Source organism: Hippopotamus amphibius, chromosome 13 (genome assembly GCF_030028045.1).
Source record: "Hippopotamus amphibius kiboko isolate mHipAmp2 chromosome 13, mHipAmp2.hap2, whole genome shotgun sequence".
Classification (NCBI taxonomy): Eukaryota; Metazoa; Chordata; class Mammalia; order Artiodactyla; family Hippopotamidae; genus Hippopotamus; species Hippopotamus amphibius.
In genome coordinates, this window is record NC_080198.1 from 39,274,528 (window position 1) to 39,298,766 (window position 24,239).

At 44.3% G+C, this 24,239-nt stretch overlaps 1 protein-coding gene across 3 annotated transcripts; it reads left to right on the forward strand.

Annotated features, from left to right (window-relative positions):
* The first annotated feature begins 615 nt into the window (after positions 1-615).
* Positions 616-24,039, forward strand: CDC25A (cell division cycle 25A). 3 transcript variants are annotated; one of them, XM_057706383.1, is made up of 15 exons: positions 616-1,219; positions 2,210-2,283; positions 3,763-3,805; positions 4,442-4,478; positions 4,950-5,048; positions 7,778-7,897; positions 9,063-9,197; positions 9,713-9,787; positions 12,272-12,445; positions 18,625-18,723; positions 20,358-20,420; positions 20,516-20,614; positions 21,307-21,437; positions 23,090-23,201; positions 23,411-24,039. In XM_057706383.1, exons 1-15 carry the CDS (start codon positions 1,050-1,052, stop codon positions 23,549-23,551), a joined length of 1,572 nt encoding a protein of 523 aa, XP_057562366.1. In that variant the 5' UTR covers positions 616-1,049; the 3' UTR covers positions 23,552-24,039. The 3 variants fall into 3 exon arrangements, with proteins under 3 accessions (XP_057562366.1, XP_057562365.1, XP_057562367.1); XM_057706382.1 differs by having other exon boundaries at positions 617-1,219; positions 4,947-5,048; XM_057706384.1 differs by having other exon boundaries at positions 1,078-1,276; positions 4,947-5,048.
* The last annotated feature ends 200 nt before the right edge of the window (positions 24,040-24,239 follow it).

Here is a 24,239-nt window from a genome sequence, read left to right on the forward strand (position 1 = left end):
TCTTGTGGTCAGTGGCTCATGGCCAGGACAGCCGGCTGGACAGGAGCCTTAGAGCTCCAGAGTTGGGCGCTGGTGTTCAGGAGGCAGAGCCCACTCCTTGGGTCATTCAGTTGCCTCTCTCGTGATAAAATTGGGGCCTGGAGGCCAGGGGGCGGAGAACGGCCGAGACTGCCTTCTCCACCCTCCACATGTCCTCAGCGTTTGGAGGGCCGGACGGGGTCCGATACAGCTTTGCCCTAACCGGGGTTAGACCTGATTGGACGGCCGCGCGCTGTGGGAACTACGCTTCCCAGCATGCAACGGGTCAAGAGGGGACTTCCGGTCTCTCCCGGCACCTCACAGGTTCCACCTCACAGGAGTTTTCATTGACCTCTGAGCCCCTCTGGTTCGGAGGAGCTTCGGTCCCCTCTAGGCCCCGCCCCTTTCTGAGACTCAGGGTAACCTCGCGGAGTCCCGCGAGCTGCTTCCTTCTTCCCCTCTCATTGGTCCAGCCTGGCTGCCATTCCTGTGCGAGGAGGAGAAGCTGATTACTGATTGGCGGATTCCGTTTGGCGCCAACTAGGAAAGGGGCAGAGGCAGGACCTAGTGAGCAGCTATTACCGCGAAAGGCCACCTCGGCAGCGAGAGCCCGGAGGGAGGTGAAGGTCGGCCAGGTTTTCTGCACTCCCGAGCTCGGCAAGAGAGTGAAAGAAAAGTGAAGAGAGTGTGAGACAGGGCCGTTGCCTCGCGGCCCTAGCAGCTCTCCCTCCCTGACCTGTCCCGCTTGTTTGGATTTAATCTTCAGGTTGCCGGCGCCCGCCCGCCCGCCGGCCTCGCGGAGAGAGGGGAAGCCCCCGCGCCTGTGGCTGGCGCCTGCCGAGTCCGGACGGCCGCCCGTCCGCGCCGCTTGCCCGCGGCAGCCGCGTCCCTGAACCGCGGGCTCGTGTTTGTGTTTGACCCGCGGGCGCCGGCAGCCGGGCGCGCGGCCGAGGCCAGTGCCGGCGGGGCGGGGCGGGCGCGGCGGAGGCGGAGGAAGAGGGAGCGGGATCCCTGGGAGGCCAGGCGCCGCCATGGAACTGGGCCCGGAGCCCCCGCACCGCCGCCGCCTGCTCTTCGCTTGCAGCCCCCCTCCCGCACCGCAGCCCGTCGTGAAGGCGCTGTTCAGCACGCCAGCCACCGGGGGCCTGTCGCCTGTCACCAACCTGACGGTCACCATGGACCAGCTGCAGGGGCTGGGCAGGTGAGGAGGGACCGACGAGCGGTGCCTCAGGCCGCTGGCCTCGCAGACGGCTCTCGGGTAGGTCGGGCCGGGAGAAGAGCGAGACCTGCCTGTCCGCCGCTCGGGGGCGGCCCCACCGGCGGCGGCCCGCCATGTGCACTCTCCCCCCCCGCAAGGCGGAATGTTGGGCGGGAGAGGCCGTCCGGACCCTCTAGGGCGGCCCTCAGCCCCGAGCCGGGCCCGGTAGGCGGTGGGATCTGCCCCGACTCCCCGCCTTCGCCACCCCTTTCGGATTGCCCCGTGCTCTTCTGTCCCTGTTCCAGGAAGCTCTGAAATCTGCTTCCACAGGGGAAGAGCAGGCTTTCCTAGGCGCTCACTTCCACCCTTTCCTGAACCACCTCGTAGGATCTTAGTTTCCTGTGAGCTTTGTTTCCTTCTCAGCAAAGGGACGTGGCATTTTCTTTCCTGGCGTTTGCAGAGTCGTCGCAATCCCTCGCCCCGTGCACATCCCTGATGTCCACCCGATGCTTTCCTAAGGCCAGGTCTTTTTACTCAACTTTCCACACCCCAGATTTCCCTGGACTTTTCTTTATTGCAGAAAATGCATCCCGCCGGTTTTCTGGTGAAGCTGCTTTCTCGTCGATCTTGGACATCCCGTTTTCTAAATAAGCACGTCTTTTCCAATCTCTGAAAAGCAGGAACTTGTCCTATTCATCCCTGCTCCTAGCTCAGTATCTAGAACACGTGTTCTCATTTCGGGAAATACTCCAATAGTCATCGTAGTCGTCCTATCCTGTACTATGACCCCTGCCATGCCAAGCCACTCTTTCCTCGTCTCCTTTTATGCCCAAGTGCTAACTGGGTGTTCTGGGTGGCCAGGTGTTCTGTGGTGTGGCCTAGAAATAGTGATGGTTGATGGCAGCATGGCAACTTGCCACGTCATGGCCTGTCTCCTGTATGTAACCTTTTAATTATGTCCTAGAGCTACAGAGTTACTGTTCTTGGTTTCAGTGAGTATGAACAGCCACTGGAGGTGAGAAACAGCAGTCTGCAGAGAATGGGCTCCTCCGAATCAACTGATTCAGGTATTCTTTTAGTCTTAAACATTTTTATCATGTGTCTGCTCTAGGGAACAATACTTGGAATTTGCTGAAATGTGCCCTTTCACCTAGACACTTAGTTTGGTGAGTTGAGATAGTAAACAGAAAAGTCTGGCATTGAGTGACAAACACCCTTAAGAAGAGTACAAAGGAGCCCCTGTGGCAGTTTATGAAGAGGGGAAACTAGTGGCCGCAAGTAGGTGGTTTGTGCTTGGTCTTGAGGATGAGTGTGAAATTAACCATACCCGTCTAAGTGGCATTCAGGAAATCTTATTGGTTAAAGTGCTGGGTCAAATTATTGGAAGTATAATGAAATTATTTCAGTGAGCCTGCTATGGAGAAACTGTGCCAGTTCATTTTATTGTAATCCGTACGTTCATGTTACTGCAAAGTTTATTTGCACAGATGCTTTAGGTTAGGGAACTGCAAGAGCAAAAGTCTTAAAATGTAAGCTTCTTAAGAACCAGGGATAAGACTGTCATTTGTGGTAGTGTGGCAAGGGAGAATATCATGTCAGGAGCAGCAATACCTAACTTCCTGTACGATTATTTAGACATCGTGGAGGAAGGGGTGTGCTAGGCAGGCCCTGGTAGCTCTGGGCCACACTGAGCAGTGTCTCCTCTATTCTGCTGCCTTTGATGAGTTGAACACCTCACTTGGTGTTATTTTGTGGAAGGCAATAAATACTTGGCTTACTTGTCAGAGGAGATAATTATATTTTCCAGCCCCCTGAGTTATGCACATGATCTGACAGGATATAAGATATCTGAAATCAAAACTATTCCAGAAAACTATTCTTTCCATGGTTGGAATGCACAGAAAGTTAGCCTGGGTAACCTCTATCTGAATAATGAAGAAATCATGAGGTTTGGTTTCGGACCTTTTTTTTATAATTGAAGTATAGTTGATGCACGCTGTTGTGTTAGTTTCTGGTATACAGCAAAGTGATTTAGATATGCATATATATAATTCTTTTTCATTATAGGTTATTACAAGATATTGAATATAGTTTCCTGTGCTATACAGTAGGACCCTGTTGTTTATTTTATATATAGTAGTTTGTATCTGCTAACCCCAAACTCCTAATTTATCCCCTCCTCTGCCCCCTTTCCCCTTTGGTAACCATAAGTTTGCTTTATACGTCTGTGAGTCTGTTTCTGTTTTGTAAATAAGTCTTGAGGTTTGGTTTAATTCACTCTCCTCAAATCCTATTTTCCATGATGGTATTGGTAAGTAGGAAAGCATGAGTAGATATACTATGAAAATATTTAGACTCGTGCAAATACGAAATTTTGGCAGTCGTGGACACTCAACTTCAATTCTGGCAAAAGTCCAGGCCATGAGCCTTTGTTGACTGCCTTAAAGAAACAGTACTAATATTTTTATTTATTTATTTTAATGACAAAGTAGTGTATCATGTATTGCATCCTGAGAGATTTTTTTTTTTTTTTTAATTTCCCACAGGCTTCTGTCTAGATTCTCCTGGACCCTTGGATAGTAAAGAAAAGTATGTATTCATTGCTTTTAAATGTTTGTGCTTAGAAAAACTTTAATTTTTTGAATGAAATTTCTTCATGCTCTGGACTGGAGCTTTGGATTTAGCTATCCCTAGTAAGACACCTGGATCCTGTAAACAGTCTGGTATCTTTTGAGAATGAGCAGTTTGTGTCAGTAGTTTTCAGAACTTCCCTTATTTTAGTTGTAATTTTGATGTTCTGTTCCAGTCTCTCCCAAACCCTTGCTCCGTCTTCTGACATTGTCTTAAGAGAACCTTTTGTTTGTTTGTATTTTGTTTTGTCACACTACACGTCTTGCAGGATCTCAGTTCCCCGACCAAGGATTGAACCCAGGCCATGGCAGTAAAAGCCCAGAATCCCAGCCACTAGGCCACCAGGGAACTCCCTAGAATGTGTATATTTTAAGAGAAGACCTGGGCTTGCTTTCTTCACTAGAAGCCCAATGGTGGGGATGCTTGTAAGAACAGGACAGCTTCAGAAGCCTATTCTTCCATCTTGCCTAAAATGGGAATATGTTTGATTCTCCCCTCCCCCTCCAAATTGTAGATTAGACACTATGCATCTGCTAGTATGAATACCACTTTACTTGCTTTATTCTCATTATTTACTTTCTGATTTCATTGCAGCCTTGAAAATCCCATGAGGAGAATAAATTCCCTCCCTGTAAGTTAGTTTCCTTGTTTATTTTGAGCTAATACCTATTATCTGCCCCTTAGCTACCAATGTGACCTTGATAGTAGACTTTACTTTGTCTCATAAACATTCAAAACATTCTACCTAAAGCAACTTCAATAATGGCTGCCTATTGAGGGCTTTTTCTTCCATTTCTAACTATTAAGAGTTTTATCCAACCAGGAAGGGGGTTCTTTTTGTGAAAGTGATGTTATTTTGGGGTTGGTTTGGTACCTAAGTCCTTGCTGAGAGGGCTGTAGACCTTGTGAAGTTCGGTGTAAACCCATGTAGTGAGAACTTCTATCTTGCAAGGGAGCCCTAGCCACATTTACTGGTTACCTACTGCAGTGTGTGAGGAGCTAGGCCTCCCCAACCTACCACCACTTTTTTTTTCTTTTAGAACTGAGTTTCCATTGAATTTTCATTTATGTACCCTAATTCGTTTTTTCACTTTGATAGCAGAAGCTCTTGGGGTGTAGCCCAGCTCTGAAGAGGAGCCATTCTGATTCTCTTGACCATGATGTCTTTCAGCTGATTGACCAGGATGAGAACAAGGAAAATGTGAGTGTGGCATTAATCTACTCACCTGGGGTAGAAGTCAAACCCACAAGTGTCTGTGGCTTATGAAGAAGTAGCTGGGCTGCTTCCTGGGAGACTAGACCTTCACCAAAGTCATGATAATCTTTGGAGTCAGAGAAACCTGGATTTGAATCCTACTGCTTACTAGCTGTTACCTTGGCTTTTTTATTTTTTTATTTTTTGTGTGGCACACGGGCTTAGTTGCTCCGCGGCATGTGGGATCTTCCTGGAGCTGGGATCGAACCCGTGACCTCTGCATTGGCAGGCGGATTCTTAACCACTGCGCCACCTAGGAAGCCCTACCTTGGCTTTTTTTAGGCTTCTTTGTGTCTTTGTGAAATAGGAGTAACAGTCCCTTGCAGGATTATTGTGGGAATTACATAAGATAATGTAGATGAAGCATTTCAAATTGTTCTGGCAGGTAGGAGTTGCTCAGAAGGTAATTAGGAGGAATTATATCCATGAACACTTTATCTGAAAGGGTCTTGCCAGGTCTTCCTTTCCTCTTTGGGCTGATCGTGGAATGAGTTAGAAGTTTAGGAAAAGGCTTCTTGAGTATTTGAAAGAACAGAGCCAGCAAGTCCCAGGGAATCTGAGTAACTGAAATGGTAGCCTAGAAGGGTGAGTTGGGATTGTGCAGCCAAAAGTCCAGGAACACCCTGGCCTGGGCTTTTCTCACACCTGGCAGGGTGCCATGCACCGAGTAGGCATCAAAGAGTTCAATGAATCAGCTCAATTTTCCCAATCTCACTGTATTTCCATATCTGTTTTCTCCCCTTCTTCATCCCCTGCTAAAATGCCACATTTCATATTTCTTACAATCTTCTGGACTTACTGCTTCATGAACTCTCCCAATGGTTCCTTTGGCAACTTGCAAGATGTCTTCAGGGAGATATAGAAATGAGAGAAATGAGTTCCTGCCTTGAGTGTTGGAACACTAAGTCAGCCTTTGTGTAGTACTTTTAACCAAAGAGTTCAAAGCTATTGTACCCATGCCTGGTCTCTCTCCCCCACATCCCCAGCTTGGCTTCTCCCAGGGTTGCCTGCTTAGAGCTTCATTCTGGGGGGGAAGCAGCATAGGTTAAAGAGCTCTTGCTCTGGAGTTGTCCAGTTGGGTTACAAAGCCAGATCTTAGGCACATCACTTAACCTATAGGCCTGGTTTCCTCATCTGTAAAATGGGGGTGATTGGATGAATAAATGAGCTAATGCACTGAAAGTACTTAGCACTGTGTGGGCATGTAAATACTCTGTGATATTAGTTGTGCTTTACAATTTCTTATTTACATATTTTTAACTATGCTGTACTGGGTCTTTATTGCTGCACACAGGCTTTCTCTAGTTGTGAGCGGGGGCTATTCTTGCGGTGCGTGAGCTTCTCATAATGGCTTCTCTTGTTGCAGAGCATGGGCTCTAGGTGCGCAGGCTTAGTAGTTGTGGCACGTGGCTCAGTAGTTGTGGCTTGAGGACTTAGTTGCTCCGCGGCATGTGGAATCTTCCCAGACCAGGGCTCGAACCCATGATCCCTGCGGATTCTTAACCACTGCGCCACTGGGGAAGTCCTAGCGAGTTCTTAAGTGGATATGTTAGGGTAGGGGAATTATGAGTGCTTTTAAACTTTAAGTAAATGAAATCATACAGTATGTATTCTATCACTTCTGGCTTTCACTCAAGATTATGTGAGATTCATCCATGTTGTTGAATAAATCAGAAGGGTTTGGGTTTTTTTCCCCAGTTTTATTGAGAAATAATTGACATATATCCCTGTAAATTAAGGCATACACCATAATGGCTTGACTTACATATATTGTGAAATGATTACCACAGTAGGTTCAGCTAACATCCATCTTCTCATATAGATACAATAAAAGAAAGGAAAAAGGGGAAAGTTTCTCCTTGTGATGAGAACTCTTAGGATTTACTCTCTTAACTTATCGTACAGCAGTGTTAGCTATAGTCATCATGTCATTAGTTTTTTTCCCCATTGCTTTTAGTTTGGAAAATAATAACTTTAAGTGTTTTCCACTTAATTATCTCCTGTTGGTAGGAAGAAGATGGAAAATATGAAGACCTCTTTTAAATCTAGACTGAAAAGTTTTGATTCCTGTTCAATTATATTGAAATGAAATTGCTTTCAATTTTAGGAAGTTTTTTATTTTTTTAATTGACGTATAGTTGATAGACAGTTGTTGATTTACTTTTTAACTCGCAGTGGTTTTTGTACCTGGCAGATACTCATGTGTTTGTTAGGAAATAAAGTGTTTGTGGTAAGAGAAAAAGGTGCTGTATTAGAAGTTAGCTTCTGGGGACTTCCCTGGTGGTCCAGTGGCTAAGACTCTGTGCTTCCAATGCAGGGGGCCTGGGTTTGATCCCTGGTCAGGGAACTAGATCCTACAGGCCGCAACTAAGAGTTCTCATTCCACAAAGCTAAAGATCCCTCATGCCATAACAAAGATTCCACATGCCACAACAAAGACCTGGCATAGCCAAATAAATAAATATTAAAAAAAAAAAAAAATGAAGAAGTTAGCTTTTGACAAAATCTTTGAAATTCCTGATTACACAGATCCAGTGTTGGAATTAGATCAGAAGTGGGTTTGGGAGGCAGGTGATCAATACCCACTCCCTTGCCTGTCTCCTGGAGCTACAGCTGAGACCCTAGAGCTGGTTTTCACAGACAGTGGATGATTTCTCGACTATACTGTTTTTCAGGAAGCCTTTGAGTTTAAGAAGCCAGTAAGACCTGCATCTCGTGGCTGTCTGCATGCTCATGGACTGGAGGAGGGTAAAGATCTCTTCACACAGAGGCAGAACTCTGCCCCAGCTTGGATGGTACGTGCTCTGCCTTTCATAGTCCTGGGAGTTCCTAATGGGCAGAGATGAAAACATCCTCTTTAACCTGGAATTGAAGACAGTGCAGTAGCTCTTGATGTCTTTACCTTAACTTTGTCTTTTGAAACTAAACTATTTTTGGTGTTTCTGCTATGTCTGGAGAGCAGACACAGCAGAAGCAGAGTAAGAGGTGATATGTTTGAAGTATAGGACTTGAGCAAGGAATATTTGACCTTGTCAATTCTGGGACTTCTGCAGGCATCCTGGGTCATCTTCTGAATATGTATGGTGGGATTATATGTCTTACTTAAAACTGGTCTTTTACGATGAGTCCTGAAAGCTCAGAGTTACTTCTCAGAGTGATTTTGTTTGGAGAGAGCACTTGACTTCTTCCAAACTTGGTTTATTAAGAACTATTATGTATTCCAGTGAACCTGTTGCCTATAAGGCTACTTAACAGTATTAAGGGCCACTTGTTCCAGGGTTATTTATTTGCCAGGGACTGTCATTACTTCCAAATTTCCTACTGGTGATCTGACAGACGACTATGGACTAGAGAGGCCCAACTTGAGCAAAATGACCACATTCAGTTTCCGGGTTTTCCTAGGAACTCACATCTGAAAATACAGCTTTCCAGTCTGGCTTATGGTCTGAGATTCAGGTGCAGCCAGTATCACTGCTGTCTAGCATTCACACAAAACAATTTATGTTTTCTTGTCTTTAAATCAGGTACACAGTAACCCTTTGAGAGCTGGGTATCCAAGGCTAAATATCTGTAGTGTGCACCTGAAGAACAAAGCACTGGGTGTTTCTGTGATCACTTGGCCATCCCCAAGCGCTGGCTCTTAGTTGCAGCATGCGTGTGGAATGTAGTTCCCTGACCAGGGATCGAACCCAGGCCCCCTGCATTGGGAGCATGGAGTCTTAATCACTGGACCCCCAGGGAGGTCCCCAGGGGAGAATTCTTTGTGAAGCCTGCTTGGCCTGACTCTACTCAGACCTGTGTGGACCTCAATTCATTTATAATCTTAGGTTTCATTTTCCTTTGATTAGTAGCTGCTAAAACTTCTCAAAACGAGTATAGTATGTTTTCTTCATAGAAACTAGTAACCTAGCCAAGGAAATCAAAGCTATTTATTAACAAACCATGAATTCTGTCTTGTAGCATTCCTCAAATGAAAGAGATGGCAGTGAACCAGGGAATTTCATTCCTTTTTTCATGCCCCAGTCCCCTGTGACTGCCACTTTGTCTGATGAGGATGATGGCTTCATGGATCTTCTCGATGGAGACAATCTGAAGGTACTATGTGTGTGTGTTTTCCCATCCATTTTACTAACTACCCCTGGAGAGAAGTCATCTGAAAAAGAACAGTGATCCCCCAAGTGGCTGATATTTTTATTCCTTTGTTGGGAATTTATTGAGACTCTGCTTCTAGCCTGATTAAATCATATGGAGGAGTTCAAAAGAAGATACTGATGTGATCCTTCTTACCCTGAAGGAGCTGACATTCCTTTTTTGTGCAAGAGACATGAATTAGGAACAGTGAAGAATAGTTGCCACATGGTGTAAAGCTGAGGAGAACAGGGTACCTCCTCATGGCCCCTCAAGGGCATACCTTTAGCTACGGTCAGATATAAGAACTATTAAGTGTTACTCTTTTCTGACCTTAAAATGTTGGGGAGCGGGGAAGGGGGTGAACATTAAAATGCTTCCTATCCAGGCCTTTCTGGTATTCTGCAGGAAGAATTCTAAAATATGTAAACTAATATTGTCTCTACTGGACCTTTGTGACACAGCAGTTTTTCTTTGTTTAGAATGATGAAGAGACCCCATCCTGCATGGCAAGCCTCTGGACAGCTCCTCTTGTCATGAGAAGAACTACAAACCTGGTAAGTTCCAGTGTGTCTAGAGGGAGCCACAGGAATCAAAATTGTTTCTTTTGAGATTCTGCCTTTGGGTCTATGGGCCTTTCCCTTGACTGGTCAGTAGTGTTTCCGATATTAATGCATACTGGGTTCTTTTGGTGGGGTTTTGTTTTGTTTTGTTTTTGTTTTTTTGTCCTCATTGGTGTGTGAGAAAGTCTGGGTGATAGAAATGCATGCAGTTCTTGTTTTTATAGTTTCTAGGTCATCCCAACTGTTCTTGGTCAGTTAATGTCTTTTCTATACAACGCTGACCTCTCTGTTAACTTTTTTAAGATCACTGGATAATATCTGGAAAATATCTGCTAAATTGAATTTAAGAGACAGTTATTCTCAAACTCTGTCAGATATGGTATCGGCTTAATTTTTAATTGACAGCTTGAGGAATGAGCAGTTTGTATCTGACAAGGAATTTGAGCTTAGACAGCAGGAATAGAATGACTTCTGCTACCATCTGTACCCACCCAAGTCGATCGCCCTGCAGCAGACAGCACTACCCTTCCTTAGGAGTGCTGTCTGGAGAACCCTGGCCCAGAACAGAAGAAGGAGTTGCCAGCCCCGCCTGTTCTGATTGTGAAGGAGAGAACATGCTGGACTACCATATTGTTTTACTTTCCATAGCTGAGAGAACATGGAGAGACTGGAGCACATTCAGAGAACACCCAGTAGAAGGACGCTCAGACTGTGATAGATGTTATGGACTGGTTGAAAAAGTTTGGACAGGAAAGCTTCATTTGAAGAGGAATTAATCTTTTTATTTATTTTTTTTGGCTGTGCTGCATGGCTTGCAGGATCGTAGTTCCCCAACCAAGGAGTGAAAGCATCAAGTCCTAACCTCTGGGCTGCCAGGGAATATTTTCCTTCCTTCCTTCCTTCCTTCCTTCCTCCCTCCCTCCCTCCCTTTCTCTCTCTCTCCTTCTTTCTTTCCCACCTATCTATATAGACTATACACTTCTGTTTCCATCAGGGACACTTTCAAAGTCAGACGCAAGGCTGTGCCTGTACAGGAACATATCCTTATTTATGCAAACACTTAGGGAAAGTGAGATATTATAACAGTACAGTTACATACAGTTACACGCCCTTAGGTATACATATAAATTGATATGTACATTTTAAAGTATCAATGCCATGAACTATAAATATGGAACAAATGAACTACAGTCTTGAAGCCACTTACACATTAGAGTAGATTAATGTGCAAAGCTTTGAGGGATTAGGCCACCCAGTACAAGTGTTATGACTAAATTTACTAGGTCCTTTTCAAAGACAAAATTATATACAGTGTGAGAATGCTTGGGAAATGGCTATCAGTTTCATAAACTGGATTTAAAAATCATGAACTGTATGTGTGGGCCCTTCACAGTGGGAGGGTTTCCTTTCACAAACATAGTAGACTCAGAATTATCAGGGCCTGAGTTGGAACTGGGGTTTCTGCCCTTGAGCTTATGTCCTCTGAGACCCTATTAAAAGCAGTAGGCCCTCTTCCCAAAAATGCTTCCGGTTCTTCTAGGTAAACAACAACAACAAAACTGATGCTTTTTTTAACAATATACTGTTAAGATAAACAAGAAAAATAAGGGGAAAATCCTTGGTCTCTAGGAGAGTCATTGTGGGAGTGACACACTTGCTGGGGACTATCAGGAACATTTCAAAGAAGGGGCAACATTGGAATTATAGTATCAGCTTGAAAAGGAGTGGTTCACTGGGGTGTGAAAGGGCATTCAGCACAGAAGGAAGAGCCAGGAACACTGAGTTGTGACAGGCTGAGATGAGTTTAGAGAGCTGAAGTCAGACTGTCTCTACCACTGGTCAGGCTGGCTGCCCTCAAACTCTGAGAAATTATTCTTTAAAAGATAAGTACTATAGCACATCTTCCTGTATTTCCTTTGGCTTTGTAAGCCTTGAATTAAAATGCTCTGGTACAATCCAGAAAGAAAAACAACCAAGTAGAGAGAAGGACTTTTGAACACAATTTTGAAGGCACCCCTGCCCCCTGCAAACTTAGACTCAACTCTGTTTTACCACCTTAACTGGCTCTGGTTTATAGTATAATCCAGCTACCTCACACCTTTCTGGATTAAGGTGGGGGTTAAAACCTGTTCAAGCTGCTTGAGCAAGCCGCAAATAATAAACTAGAAGGGAAGAGGAAGCCAGAAATGTGTCCCTGGCTGAAAGGTAACAGTTATTTGACTCTTAGGACCCTGTGCAGACAGTAGGCTTTGGGGGGCATGCATGCATAGTCTTCCTCATTTCCATATAATAGCTTTAGAGCATGTTCATTGAACACCAGGGACTCAGTGTTTACAGTGTGCCAGGGACTAGATAAATGGACAGTGTCTTGTTTCCTGATTTAGGATGGATCATCCCAGGAAGTCCTTGGTCTGTTTTCTTTACCATTCAAGTGAGTGTGTTTTAATGAAAGGTGGGTCTCTTTTTTTCCCCCATAAGGGCAATCGATACAAGCTGTTTGACTCACCTTCCACGTGTACCTCCACCATCCGGTCAATGCTGAAAAGACCAGATCGATTGCAAGAGGAGTCCCCACGTGGAAATAGGAAGCGGAGGAAGAGCGTGGTTGGGTCCAGTCCTGAAGCAGCAGCTAGTCCAGAGGAGCCCCAGGAGGTTAGTTCTGTGGGTTCTTCTTTTGCTCAAGGACTGTGATATTGTATCTTTCAGTTCTGAAATGTCCATTTGGTTCTTTTTCTTTGCTGAGACTTGCTATTTTTGTTTCTCATTCGTTTTAATCATGTTTGTAATTGCCTGTTGAAGCATTTTTATGATGGCTGCTTTAAAAATCCTTGTAATTCCAACATATGTGTCTGGTGTGGCTTTCTTTTTTTATTTTTCCTAATCTGCTTCATTCTTTTTGTTTGTTTGTTTTTAAGATTTATTTTATTATTTATTTATTTTATTTTTGGCTGCATTGTGTCTTTGTTGCTGTGAGCGGGAGCTACTCTTCATTGCAGTGCACGGGTTTCTCATTGTGGTGGCTTCTCTTGTTGCAGAGCACGGGCTCTAGGTGCGTAGGCTTTAGTAGTTGCAGCACGTGGCCTCAGTAGTTGTGGCACACGGGCTTAGTTGCTCCGCAGCATGTGGAATTTTCCCAGCTCAGGGATCAAACCTGTGTCCCCTGCATTGGCTTCTTAAACCACTGTGCCATCAGGGAAGCCCTGCTTTGGCTTTCTATTGATTCCTTTCCTACTCAAGCTGAGATTTTCCTGCTTCTTGGTATGACAAGTGACTTTTCAGTTATCTCTGTATACTTTGGGTATTATGAGGCTATGTAACTCTTCTGTTTTAGCAGTCAGTCCTCAGATACTGCAGGGAAAGTGGGGATGGAAGTTCAGGTTCCCCAACACAGCCTCCCTTGATATGCCATTTAGGGTGGGGCAAGCCTCATGGTTAGTTGCTGGTCAGGAGTGGGAGTTCAAGCTCCCTTCTAGGCCTCCACTGTCACCATCCCAGTGGAGTAGAGATTGGGACACTTAATTACAGCTGGGCAGGGGCGGAAGTCTAAGCTTCCCACTTGTCGGGCCATGCAGTAGGGCCATAAATTTTTTTTCTTGGTGTTTGTTTGTTTAATAAATTTATTTATTTATTTATTGGCTGTGTTGGGTCTTTTTTCGCTGTGCACGGGCTTTAGTTGCGATAAGCAGGGGCTACTCTTCATTGTGGTGCACGGGCTCCTCATTGTAGTGGCTTTTCTTGTTGCAGAGCACGGGCTCTAGGTGCGTGGGCTTCAGTAGTTGCAGCACACAGGCTCAATAGTTGTGGCTCATGAGCTCTAATGCTCAGGCTCAATAGTTGTGGTGCACGGGCTTAGTTGCTCCGCGGCATGTGGGATCTTCCTGGAGCAGGGCTCAAACCCATGTCCCTTGCATTGGCAGGCGGATTCTTAACCACTACGCCACCTAGGAAGCCCCCTTTGGTGTTTGCTTTTAATTTTTCTTGTGTCCTGATCTATGTAGATCTATAAATTTCCCGCTACTTTAGGTTTGTCTCACAACTTTGATTGTAGTGTTTTTCATTGTCACTTGGTTCTAGGTATTTTAATTCTTTTATTTCCTTGTGATGAGAACTCTTAGGATTTATTCTCAACAACTTTTATACACTACAGCAGGCTTAACTATAGTCATCATGATGTACGTTACATGCCTGGTACTTATTTATATTATAACTGGAAGTTTGTACATTTTGACCGCCTTCATCCAATCCTCCTCCCCCACTACCTGCCTCTGGTAACCACAAATTTGATCTCTTTTTCTGAGTTTGGTTTTTGTTTTGGTGGTGGTGGTGCTGGTTTGTTTTGTGGTTTTTAAGTTTTTTCATTCCCCATATAAGTGATGTCATATAGTTATTTGTCTTTCTCTGTCTGACTTATTTCAATTTCACTTGGCATAGTGCCCTCAAGGTCCATCCATGTCGCAAATGTCAGGATTTCCCTTTCCTTCTTTTCATATGGCTGAATAATAATCCATTGTGTGTGTGTGTTTGTGTGTCACAACTTCATAATCCATTCATCCGTCAGTGAGCACTTAGGTTATTTCCATGTCTTGGCTATTATAAACAATGCTGCTCTAAACATGGGAGTGCAGATACCTCTTTGACATAATGTTTTTGTTTCCTTTGAATATATTCCCAGATGGGGAATTGCTGGATCATAGTTAGTTCTATTTTCGATTTTTTAAAAAATATTTATTCATTTATTTATTTAGGCCTCACCACTCGGCATGTGGGATCTTAGTTCCCTGACCAGGGATTGAACCCATGCCCTCTGCATTGGAAGTGCAAATTCTTAACCATTGGACCGCCAGGGAAGTCCCTATTTTTTATTTTTTTGAAGAATGTCCATACTGTTTTCCATAGTGGCCATCCCACTTTACATTCCCACCAATATTGTACAAAGGTTCCCTTTTCTTCGCATCCTTGCCAACACTTGTTTCTGTTTTTTTGTTGTGGTTGTTTTTTGTTTTTGGCCACGCTGCGGGGCTTGCAGAATCTTAGTTCCCCAACCAGGAATTGAACCCGGGCCCCTGGCAGTGAAAGTGTGAAGTCCCAACCACTGGACTGCCAGGGAATTCCCTCTTCTCTTTTTGATGATAGCCAATCTTGTAGGCATGAAGTGACACCTCATTGTACAACACTTTGATTTTCATTTCCCTGAACAATTAGTGATACTGATCATCTTTTCATGTACCTGTTGGCCATTTGTGTATCTAGCAAAATGTTCAGGTCCTTTGCCTGTTTTTAAAACTGTATTATTTGTTTTTTGCTATTAAGTTGTGTGGATTCCTTATATATATTTTTTGGATATTAATCCCTTATCAGATAATACGGTTGGCAAATGTTTTTTCTGATTCTGTAGGTTGTCTTTTCATTTTGTCGATTGTTTCTTTGAATGGCCAGAAGCTTTTTAGTTTGATGTAGTCTCAATTATTTTTTATTTTGTTGCTTGTGCCTTAGATGTCAAATCTAAAAAATCATTGCCAAGACCCACATCAAGGAGCTTTTTTCCTGTGTTTTCTTCTAGGAGCCTTATGGTTTCCTGTCTCACATTTAAGTCTTTAATCCACTTTGAGTTATTTTTTGTGAGTAGTATAAGATAAGGGTCTAGTTTCATTCTTTAACATGTGAATATTCCATTTTCCCAACACCATTTATTGAAAAGATTTATCTTCATTGAGCATTCTTGGCTCCCTTGTCAAATACTAGTTGATGGTATTTATACAATGTAGTTTGTAAATATGCACTTTCATTTTTCTTGTGGACTTGCTGGTTTCTAGGCTAGGCATGTGTTTAGCTCTAGTAGACACTGCCATATAGCTTTCCAAAGTGGTTGTCCAGTCAGCCCTCCATATCTGGGGGCTCTGCATCCACAGATTCAACCAACTTTGGAACCCATGGTTACTGAGCACCAACTGTACTACATGCCATTTTATGTAAGCATCCTTGGGTGTCCTGAAACCGATCTCACGGATATCGAGGGCTGACTGTACTCACAATAGTGTGTGAGAGAGTTCCAGTTTTTCCACATCCTTACTGGTAGTATCCGGTGTTGTTCATCCCTTTAATTTTAGCCATTCTGGTGAGCGTGTAGTATCTCATTTTAATATGCATTTCCCTGATAGTCATTTTTCTTGGTCCTAGATTTTCTTCTCTGTTACTCAGCCACGTTTCTAGCCCATATTTCTGTTGGGTTGTCTTTTATTTGTGGGAATGCTTTATATATTCAGAGATGAATCTTTTTTTTTTTTTAATTTTATTTATTTATTTATTTGTTATTTTTGGGGGGTACACCAAGTTCAATCATCTGTTTTTATACATATATCTCCATATTCCCTCCCTCCCTCGACTCCCCCACCCTCCCTCGAGTCCCCCCCACCCTCCCCGTCCCAGTCCTCCAAGGCATCTTCCATCCTCGAGTTGAACTCCCTTTGTTATACAACAACTTCCCACTGGCTATCTATTTTACAGTTGGTAGTATATATATGTCTGTGCTACTCTCTCGCTTCGCCTCAGCTTCCACTTCACCCCCGTCCCCCTCCCAATCCTCGAGTTCTCCAGTCCATTCTCTGCACCTGTGTCCTTGTTCTTGTCACTGAGTTCATCAGTACCATTTTTAGATTCCGTATATGTGAGTTAGCATACAATATTTGTCTTTCTCTTTCTGACTTACTTCACTCTGTATGACAGACTCTAGGTCTATCCACCTCATGACATATAGCTCCATCTCATCCCTTTTTATAGCTGAGTAATATTCCATTGTGTATATATGCCACATCTTCTTTATCCATTCATTTGTTGATGGGCATTTCGGTTGCTTCCATGTCCTGGCTATTGTAAATAGTGCTGCAATAAACATTATGGTACATGTTTCTTTTGGGATTATGGTTTTCTTTGGGTATATGCCCAGGAGTGGGATTACTGGATCATATGGTAGTTCTATTTGTAGTTTTTGAAGGAACCTCCAAACTGTTTTCCATAGTGGCTGTACCAACTTAACATTCCCACCAACAGTGCAGGAGAGTTCCCTTTTCTCCACACCCTCTCCAACATTTGTTGTTGCCAGATTTTGTGATGATGGCCATTCTGACCGGTGTGAGGTGATACCTCATTGTGGCTTTGACTTGCATTTCTCTGATGATGAGTGATGTTGAGCATCTTTTCATGTGTTTGTTGGCCATCTGTATGTCTTCTTTGGAGAAATGTCTATTTAGGTCTTCCGCCCATTTGTGGATTGGGTTATTTGCTTTTTTGGTATTAAGCTGCATGAGCTGCTTGTATATTTTGGAGGTTAATCCTTTGTGCGTTGTTTCATAGGCAACTATTTTTTCCCATTCTGAGGGTTGTCTTCTAGTCTTGTTTATGGTTTCTTTTGCTGTGCAAAAGCTTTTAAGTTTCATGAGGCCCCATTTGTTTATTCTTGATTTTTATTTCCATGATTCTAGGAGGTGGGTCAAAAAGGATCTTGCTTTGATGTATGTCATAGAGTGTTTTGCCTATGTTTTCCTCTAGGAGTTTTATATTGTCTGGCCTTACTGTAGGTCTTTAATCCATTTTGAGTTTTTGTGTATGGTGTTAGGAAGTGTTCTAATTTCATCAGAGATGAATCTTTTATTGAAGTGAATGTATGTATATCTGCCCACTCTGGCTTGCCTGTTCTTAACCTAATCTTGTTGTTTTGATGAACAGAATTTCTTTTTTTAAACATGTTGTAATTTACCAGTCTTTTTATGATTAGTGCTTTTTGTGTACTGCTTAAGAAATCCTTACTTCCCCACTATTAGCCCTTTTGACATGTCCTTTGAAATATGAGCACCTCCTTGCTACTAATGACAAGGTGTTCCAGGTTTATCTTGTACATTTCTTGTCCCAGACTGGAGTCAATAAAAAAGCTCTGGTTTCTTTTAGGGGAAAATACAGTTGCTCCTTGAACAACATGGGTGTGAACTGCGAAGGTTCCCTTATATGCAGATTTTTTCAATAAATACATACTATGGTACTACACAACCTCTGGTTGACTGAATTCGGGGATGTGGAATGGTGGCCCTAACCCCTGTATTGTTCAGGGGTCAGCTCTAGTATTTAGAAAGCATACTGACCTAGGGGTACTTACTGCATCCCTGGAGCTTCTCAGTGGGTAGAGCTAAGTAATACCTTTTTTAGATTTAGCCCTAATTTTTTTTTTAATTTATTACTTTTATTTATTTATTTATTTTTTATTTTTGGCTGCATTGTGTCTTCATTGCTACACATGGGCTTTCTCTAGTTGCCGTGAGTGGAGGCTACTCTTCGTTGTGGTGCTCTGGCTTCTCAGTGCAGTAGCTTCTCTTGTTGTGGAGCACGGGCTCTGGGCACATGGGCTTCAGTAGTTGGAGCACGCAGGCTCAATAGTTGTGACTCACGGGCTACAGAGCACAGGCTCAGTAGTTGCGGCACACAGGCTTAATTGCTCCATGGCATGTGGGATCTTCCCGGACCAGGGATCGAACCCGTGTCCCCTGCATGGGCAAGCAGATTCTTCACCACTGCGCCACCAGGGAAGTCCCCCTTAAAAAAAAATAAAGAAAAACTTAGTTTCAGAGCAGTTCAGTTAGACACTCAAATAATAGTATACCTAGTCAGTAATCCATATTTTTTTCACTCTAGATTCAGTCAAATAAGGAATGTGTCTTTTTTTGCTAAATATAGACTATAGATGTTAACATTTCAGTCTCTTCCTCCTGACATGTTCCAGGTGAATGTTTTCAAAAGTTCTGTTCAGAAGCCTGGCCTCATTCTCAACCTTTGATTTGTTACAGATTCTACATCAGTCTTTATCTCTGGCATCTTCCCCAAAAGGGACCATTGAGAATATTTTGGATAATGACCCAAGAGACCTTATAGGAGACTTCTCCAAGGTAACTGCAAGCAGAATTGCTCTGGGATGCAGGAGTGGTGGCGGTGGGGGTGGGGTTAGGTACCCCCCTCCCCCCAGCCTTCTTCCCTCCCTGAAGTGGCTCCTGGGGTGTCCACCAACCCCCAACTCCGCCAAGAGGACATAGTTTGGATTTTTTTTTTAAGGAAAAAAAAAATGATCAGGTGTATCTCCATCTCTGTGGGACTATAGACTTTACTGGTGCTGGTCAAAGGTTTCAGGTAGGGAGCCACCCACTAGCCGCCTTGACACCAACCCAAAGACCAGGCTCTCTGGGAACTGTGTTTGTGATTATAAAAGTAGTACTGCAGAAATATATAAAGAAGCAGAAATAAACCTCTAGCCTCACTGTACATAAGTCTGTATACCGAAAGGTCATCTTAGAATGTCCAGGATTGAGACTAAATCTTTCCATTGTCCAGTAGAGCTTGGCCGTCAAGGAAAAAGGCCCTCAGGGAGGTCCAGAGGAAGGTCTGCTGATGGCCTGATACAGGTTGACTCCCTTTGAGCTGTGATGAAATGTGACACATTCCTGTGTCAGGCAGTAGCTTGTTTAGCTACATATGGCTTGAAGGTCCCCAGACCAGTCTTTTATGTATTAATGTAGCCGACATTTATTGAACATTTATATGTAAGGCAAAGATTCCAAACTGAGACACAGTTCCTTTTCTCAAAACACTTAACATATGGCCAGTACGACATCATGCCACGTGGCCATGTACCACAATGTATCACATGGTAGATTGAAGTAAACATCAGTGCAGTGTAAGCAGCAGACTAAGAAATAAAAGGGTTGTCCCAGCCCAGCTAGGCGATTGGGGAGGGTTTAGATCTGGGCTAGGTATTTCAACCAGGTGGGAGAAATAAGTGGATTAAAAATAGAGGACACAAACAGTATTCTCTGAAATGTAGTTTGTTGTCTTTTTATATAAAAGAAGAAATTAAATCAAAATTATTTTGAAGGAAAAAAAAAGGAAGATAGTTCTAGTCTGAAGGGAAGAGCAAGCCAAGACCTGGGTGTGGTGTGTCCTTACTGGTAGAAGCTTGCACCTGAATTGAGGCTGTTGGTTGTGTTTGTCATAATGACCCCACACATGGCTGCGGGGTTGGGTGAGCGCTTGACTCCACCAGTCGCCCTAGTGAGCAATTGCTGATGTGCCCGTCTTCCCCCTCAAGGCTGGGCTGGGCCTCACTTATTGCACCTCCAACATCTAGCACCATGCTGGACACAGCAGGTGCTCAGTAAACAGTGAAGTCATTCCTTGCTGTGTCCTTTCTGTGCCGTACACAGTCTGACTATCGAGGTGAGAGTTCCAGACAAAAGCAGAAGAAAAACGAAATCACCCGAGGTTTCTGTATTCAGGTCTGGCTTACTAGCTGGCTAACTTTGGGCAAGGTACCTAGCTTTGATGTCTGGAGATGGGAATAATGTGCCTTACAGGTCTGTGCAAAAATTCAATGTCAAGATATTAATGAAGTGCCTAGACAAGTAACCAACATATTCTATTGGATTAGTTTGGGGTTTTTTAAAGCTGCTTTTACCAGGAAAGCAAGAAATATAAAAATGTTTCATTTTTAAGCTTTCAGATTTGCTAAGTATTTCTCTCTTTTTTTAAGGGTTACCTCTTTCACACAGTTGCTGGGAAGCATCAGGATTTAAAATACATCTCTCCAGAAATTGTAAGTCATCCTTCTGGAACCTGCCACACAAGCAGTATTGGAATCTGCTTGTTCCTGGCAGCCAGAGTTGATTTTCCTTGGCTCTCTCTCCACAGATAGCATCTGTTTTGAATGGCAAGTTTGCCAACCTCATTAAAGAGTTCGTTATCATTGACTGCCGATACCCATATGAGTATGAGGGAGGCCACATCAAGGTATGGATTCCTGAGGCTTGTGGAAGTCCCTGCTGTCGTGGGAGGCATAGCAGGAGCCCTAGACAGCATCTGTGATTTTTTTTTTTTTTTAAAGGGGTAGGTGAAACCTGGCTGCTTATTAAAATGCTCACATGCTGGTTATGAGAATTGTAAAAAGGGGCAGTGGGCCTGAAAGGCATTTGACTCCTGGTTCACTGAAAGAATGTTCCCTAGTCTGCAGTAATCTCTACCACACTGTACAGCAGCTGCTTCCTGTTCTGTCCCTCACACCATCACCATCTAGCATTTCTAGATGGTTCCCACTGACTTCTAAGCCATGCCTAGACATGAAGCCATGAAGAGAAGCCAGTCTCTGGCAACATGTCCCAGTCTGTGCCAGGCCTAGTGATGCCTCTTATGTTTATAATTGCCTGGTGAGGTGGGTGTTGGAACATACTTTCCCAAAAAGAAAGTAATTGGTTGTGCCCTTTTAATCTTTTAACCAATAAAATAGTGTTAAAATATGGTAAGGAGGCACTGTAAATACAGTGTTAATGTTTGCCACTGTTTTATGGCCATGAAAGTCCCCACATTCACAAATAGCACTCATATAGTACACACACTTATAACAAAATTTGAGGTGCCCATTTGAAGACAACTCTCGAAGAATCATTGCTGCAAGTGTGAAACGTGAGTCTCTGGTGCCTTCACAGGGTGCAGTGAACTTGCACATGGAAGAGGAGGTTGAAGACTTCTTACTCAAGAAGCCCATCGTACCTACGGATGACAAGCGCATCATCGTGGTGTTCCACTGCGAGTTTTCTTCTGAGCGAGGCCCTCGCATGTGAGTGGGCTCCAGGGCATGGCCCCCAGGGTGCTTTTGTGGGACAGCCTGTTGCACATCGCATGTCATTTCCATGCCTTAGCTATACACATGGTGTGTAAATACATGGTTTTGTAAAAGTATCAATTCATGTGTAACAGGTGTTCTCTCAAATTCTAGCCTGTTTTGCAGTCAGTTGATTTCATGGACAGCTTCCTAGAGTAATTTATAGGCTTGCCCTAACAGTTTCACAACAGTCACTGTGAAGAGCTTTCTGGCTTCCCCAGTCCAACCTATGACACATGTGTTCCCTTTGCAACATCCCCCGAAGATTTGGCCTCTGCTCCATCACCCTGACTCCTGAGTTAGTCCTGGCCACTGCTGGGCATGACTCACTGTTCAACCTTCCTTTATATTGAATTAAACTGTGAGTCTTCCAATTTCCCCCTCTGTCCTTAGTTCTGCCTGTGGGGCTGCTGTTCTCAGGTAACATCCTTCAGGTATGGTGTGGTTGCTCATTATGCAAATGCCAGAAAAATGTGATGTCCTCTTTGTAAAATGTGATGTGGCGCTTTCTAACACTTAAGTCCATGTTTGCAAAGGGTGGGTTATGTTTCCTTCGTGTTGTTGCCACATTAGATGTGAAAAGAAATGCCACCGATGGCCCCTCCGACCCCTGCCCCTTATTAACAGGATCTTCTGTTAGGGCTTTGGTGACTACAAAGATAAATTTTATACCAAAATAAATGAAAGTGTAATTACAATAAAACAATATCACTTCAGATTTAAAATAATACTCTGATGTTCTAATAGCATCCTTCCACACTCTCACTAATGGTAACAGGACTGGTTCTGAAAATTTGGTCAGAAGTGAGTGGTGGGTATTGAGAAGTTAGGGGGAGGGCCAAATAGCTGCCCATCTGTCCTAGGTCCCTTCAGAAAGGACTGCCAGCCTGGACATGTCAGGGGCTATTGAGTCAGCGAAGGTACAGCAGTGAGCAGGACTGACCTGTTGCAGGGGAGGTCCCAGTGGAGAGACGGAAGTGCTGAGCAAACAGGGACAGAGGTAGCAGGGAGCAGTGCAGCTTCACTAGGAGGGTCCAAGAGAGACTTCTCATGGGGCTGAGTTCAAGTTCTTGTGCCACCTTTTTACTTGTAACTATTTCAAGCTCAGAAAGAGTGTGTGCTTCCCCTGATTTCATCAACTGGTAATATTTTGCCACATTTGCACATATGTAACTCTGCAGGAGTATACAGTACACTACATAATAGTCCATTTTAGTCCAGGACTAAAGGGCAAGTAGGTGCCCTGAGACAGGAGCAAAGCTCAGGAGGTGAGGGAGAGACACTTGTCAAGGAGGAGGGTGGAGAATGGAATTGGAAGCTGAGAAGCTGTCACTGAAGATTAGGTACTGGTGGTGGCAGGGAGGACACTGTATAGGGATCAGATGCTAGGGCTGCTTAACTTGGAAAGTTGGGAAGAGACTACCTTCCAATACAAGGCAGTGGCACTGGCTGTGAACACTGTTCCTGAAGATCACAGGTGGCCAGGAAATCACAACTCCACACTGATTGTTTCCAAGAGTGAAGGTAAAGTTGGGGAGACGTGTGTAAGGAACACTGCTTTCACTGTGTACAGCTAACCATGCTTTGGCTTTCTGTCCCTTTTATAGGTGCCGATACGTGCGAGAGAGAGATCGGCTTGGTAACGAGTACCCCAAACTCCACTATCCGGAGCTGTATGTCCTGAAGGGCGGATACAAGGAGTTCTTCCTGAAATGCCAGGTAAGGTGGACTCTGTGGAGGGCATGGGCCACCCCTCCACCCAGCTGTCTGGTGGTCATGGGTGTTTCTTGCCAGGGGTCTGGAGGTTTGCCTGTACATAGAAGGGCCCTAGAACCTGCTGAGCAGAGCCTTGCAGTCCCCAGCAGGGAGGGAGCAGGAGTGTGTGTATGAGGCAGGTGTGCCCTGACTTCATCCTGTCTTCCCGCCAGTCTCACTGCGAGCCCCCCAGCTACCGGCCCATGCACCACGAGGACTTTAAAGAAGACCTGAAGAAGTTCCGCACCAAGAGCCGGACCTGGGCCGGGGAAAAGAGCAAGAGAGAGATGTACAGCCGTCTGAAGAAGCTCTGAGAGCCTCAGTGCCAGACAGCAGCAGCCTGAGCCTCCCTCCCTCGCCATCCTCCCCTCTTTGCTGCAAAGAAACTTGAGCAAAGGGACCAGCTGTGTGACATTGGGCGAGAAGGCCTGAGGCTTCCACATCTTAAACCTACCTCTCACACTCCCAAGGTTGGAGCCCAGAGCATCCTGCTGGCTCTTCTGTCCCTGTAAGATGTCCTCCTTCTGCAACAGGATGGTCTGCCGAGGCCACAGCAGAGTTTCAAGCACCAAGTCAACATGTTCTGACTCCTCATCCCCCACAGTTGGATGAACCACCTGGGGCCTCAGTGGGCACTGGTCTTCTCTCCTGAGGGGAGGGGTAGTAGAGTCTGAGTGGAGAGAAGACTCGCAAATGCTGCTGGCCAAATACCAAAGATGGCCTGGGAAGGAAAGGTCTTTGTGGAATAACCCATACCATTAATTTATTCAACTTCGTCAATCACTTTTTTTTCTTTTTTTTTAATCCACTCCTGGAGACTTATTTAACTGCTTCTTTAAGTTACAGTACTGCCATCCTAGGTGGGGTTTTATCATCCCAGGGACTACCTCTGCCTTTAATTAAAAAAAAAAAGAAAAAAGGAGGGGGAAGAAGAGGGACGTAAGTTGTGGGACAGAGAACTAGGGGTTCTGTCGCCTCCAGGAAGTGCTGCAGTACTGGGGC

Coding starts and splice junctions, on each gene's coding strand:
- CDC25A (XM_057706382.1), top strand. CDS start 1,050: ATGGAACTGGGCCCGGAGCCCCCGCACCGCCGCCGCCTGCTCTTCGCT. Junction 12,446..18,624: donor GTCCAGAGGAGCCCCAGGAG/GTTAGTTCTGTG, acceptor GATTTGTTACAG/ATTCTACATCAGTCTTTATC. Junction 23,202..23,410: donor AGTTCTTCCTGAAATGCCAG/GTAAGGTGGACT, acceptor TCTTCCCGCCAG/TCTCACTGCGAGCCCCCCAG.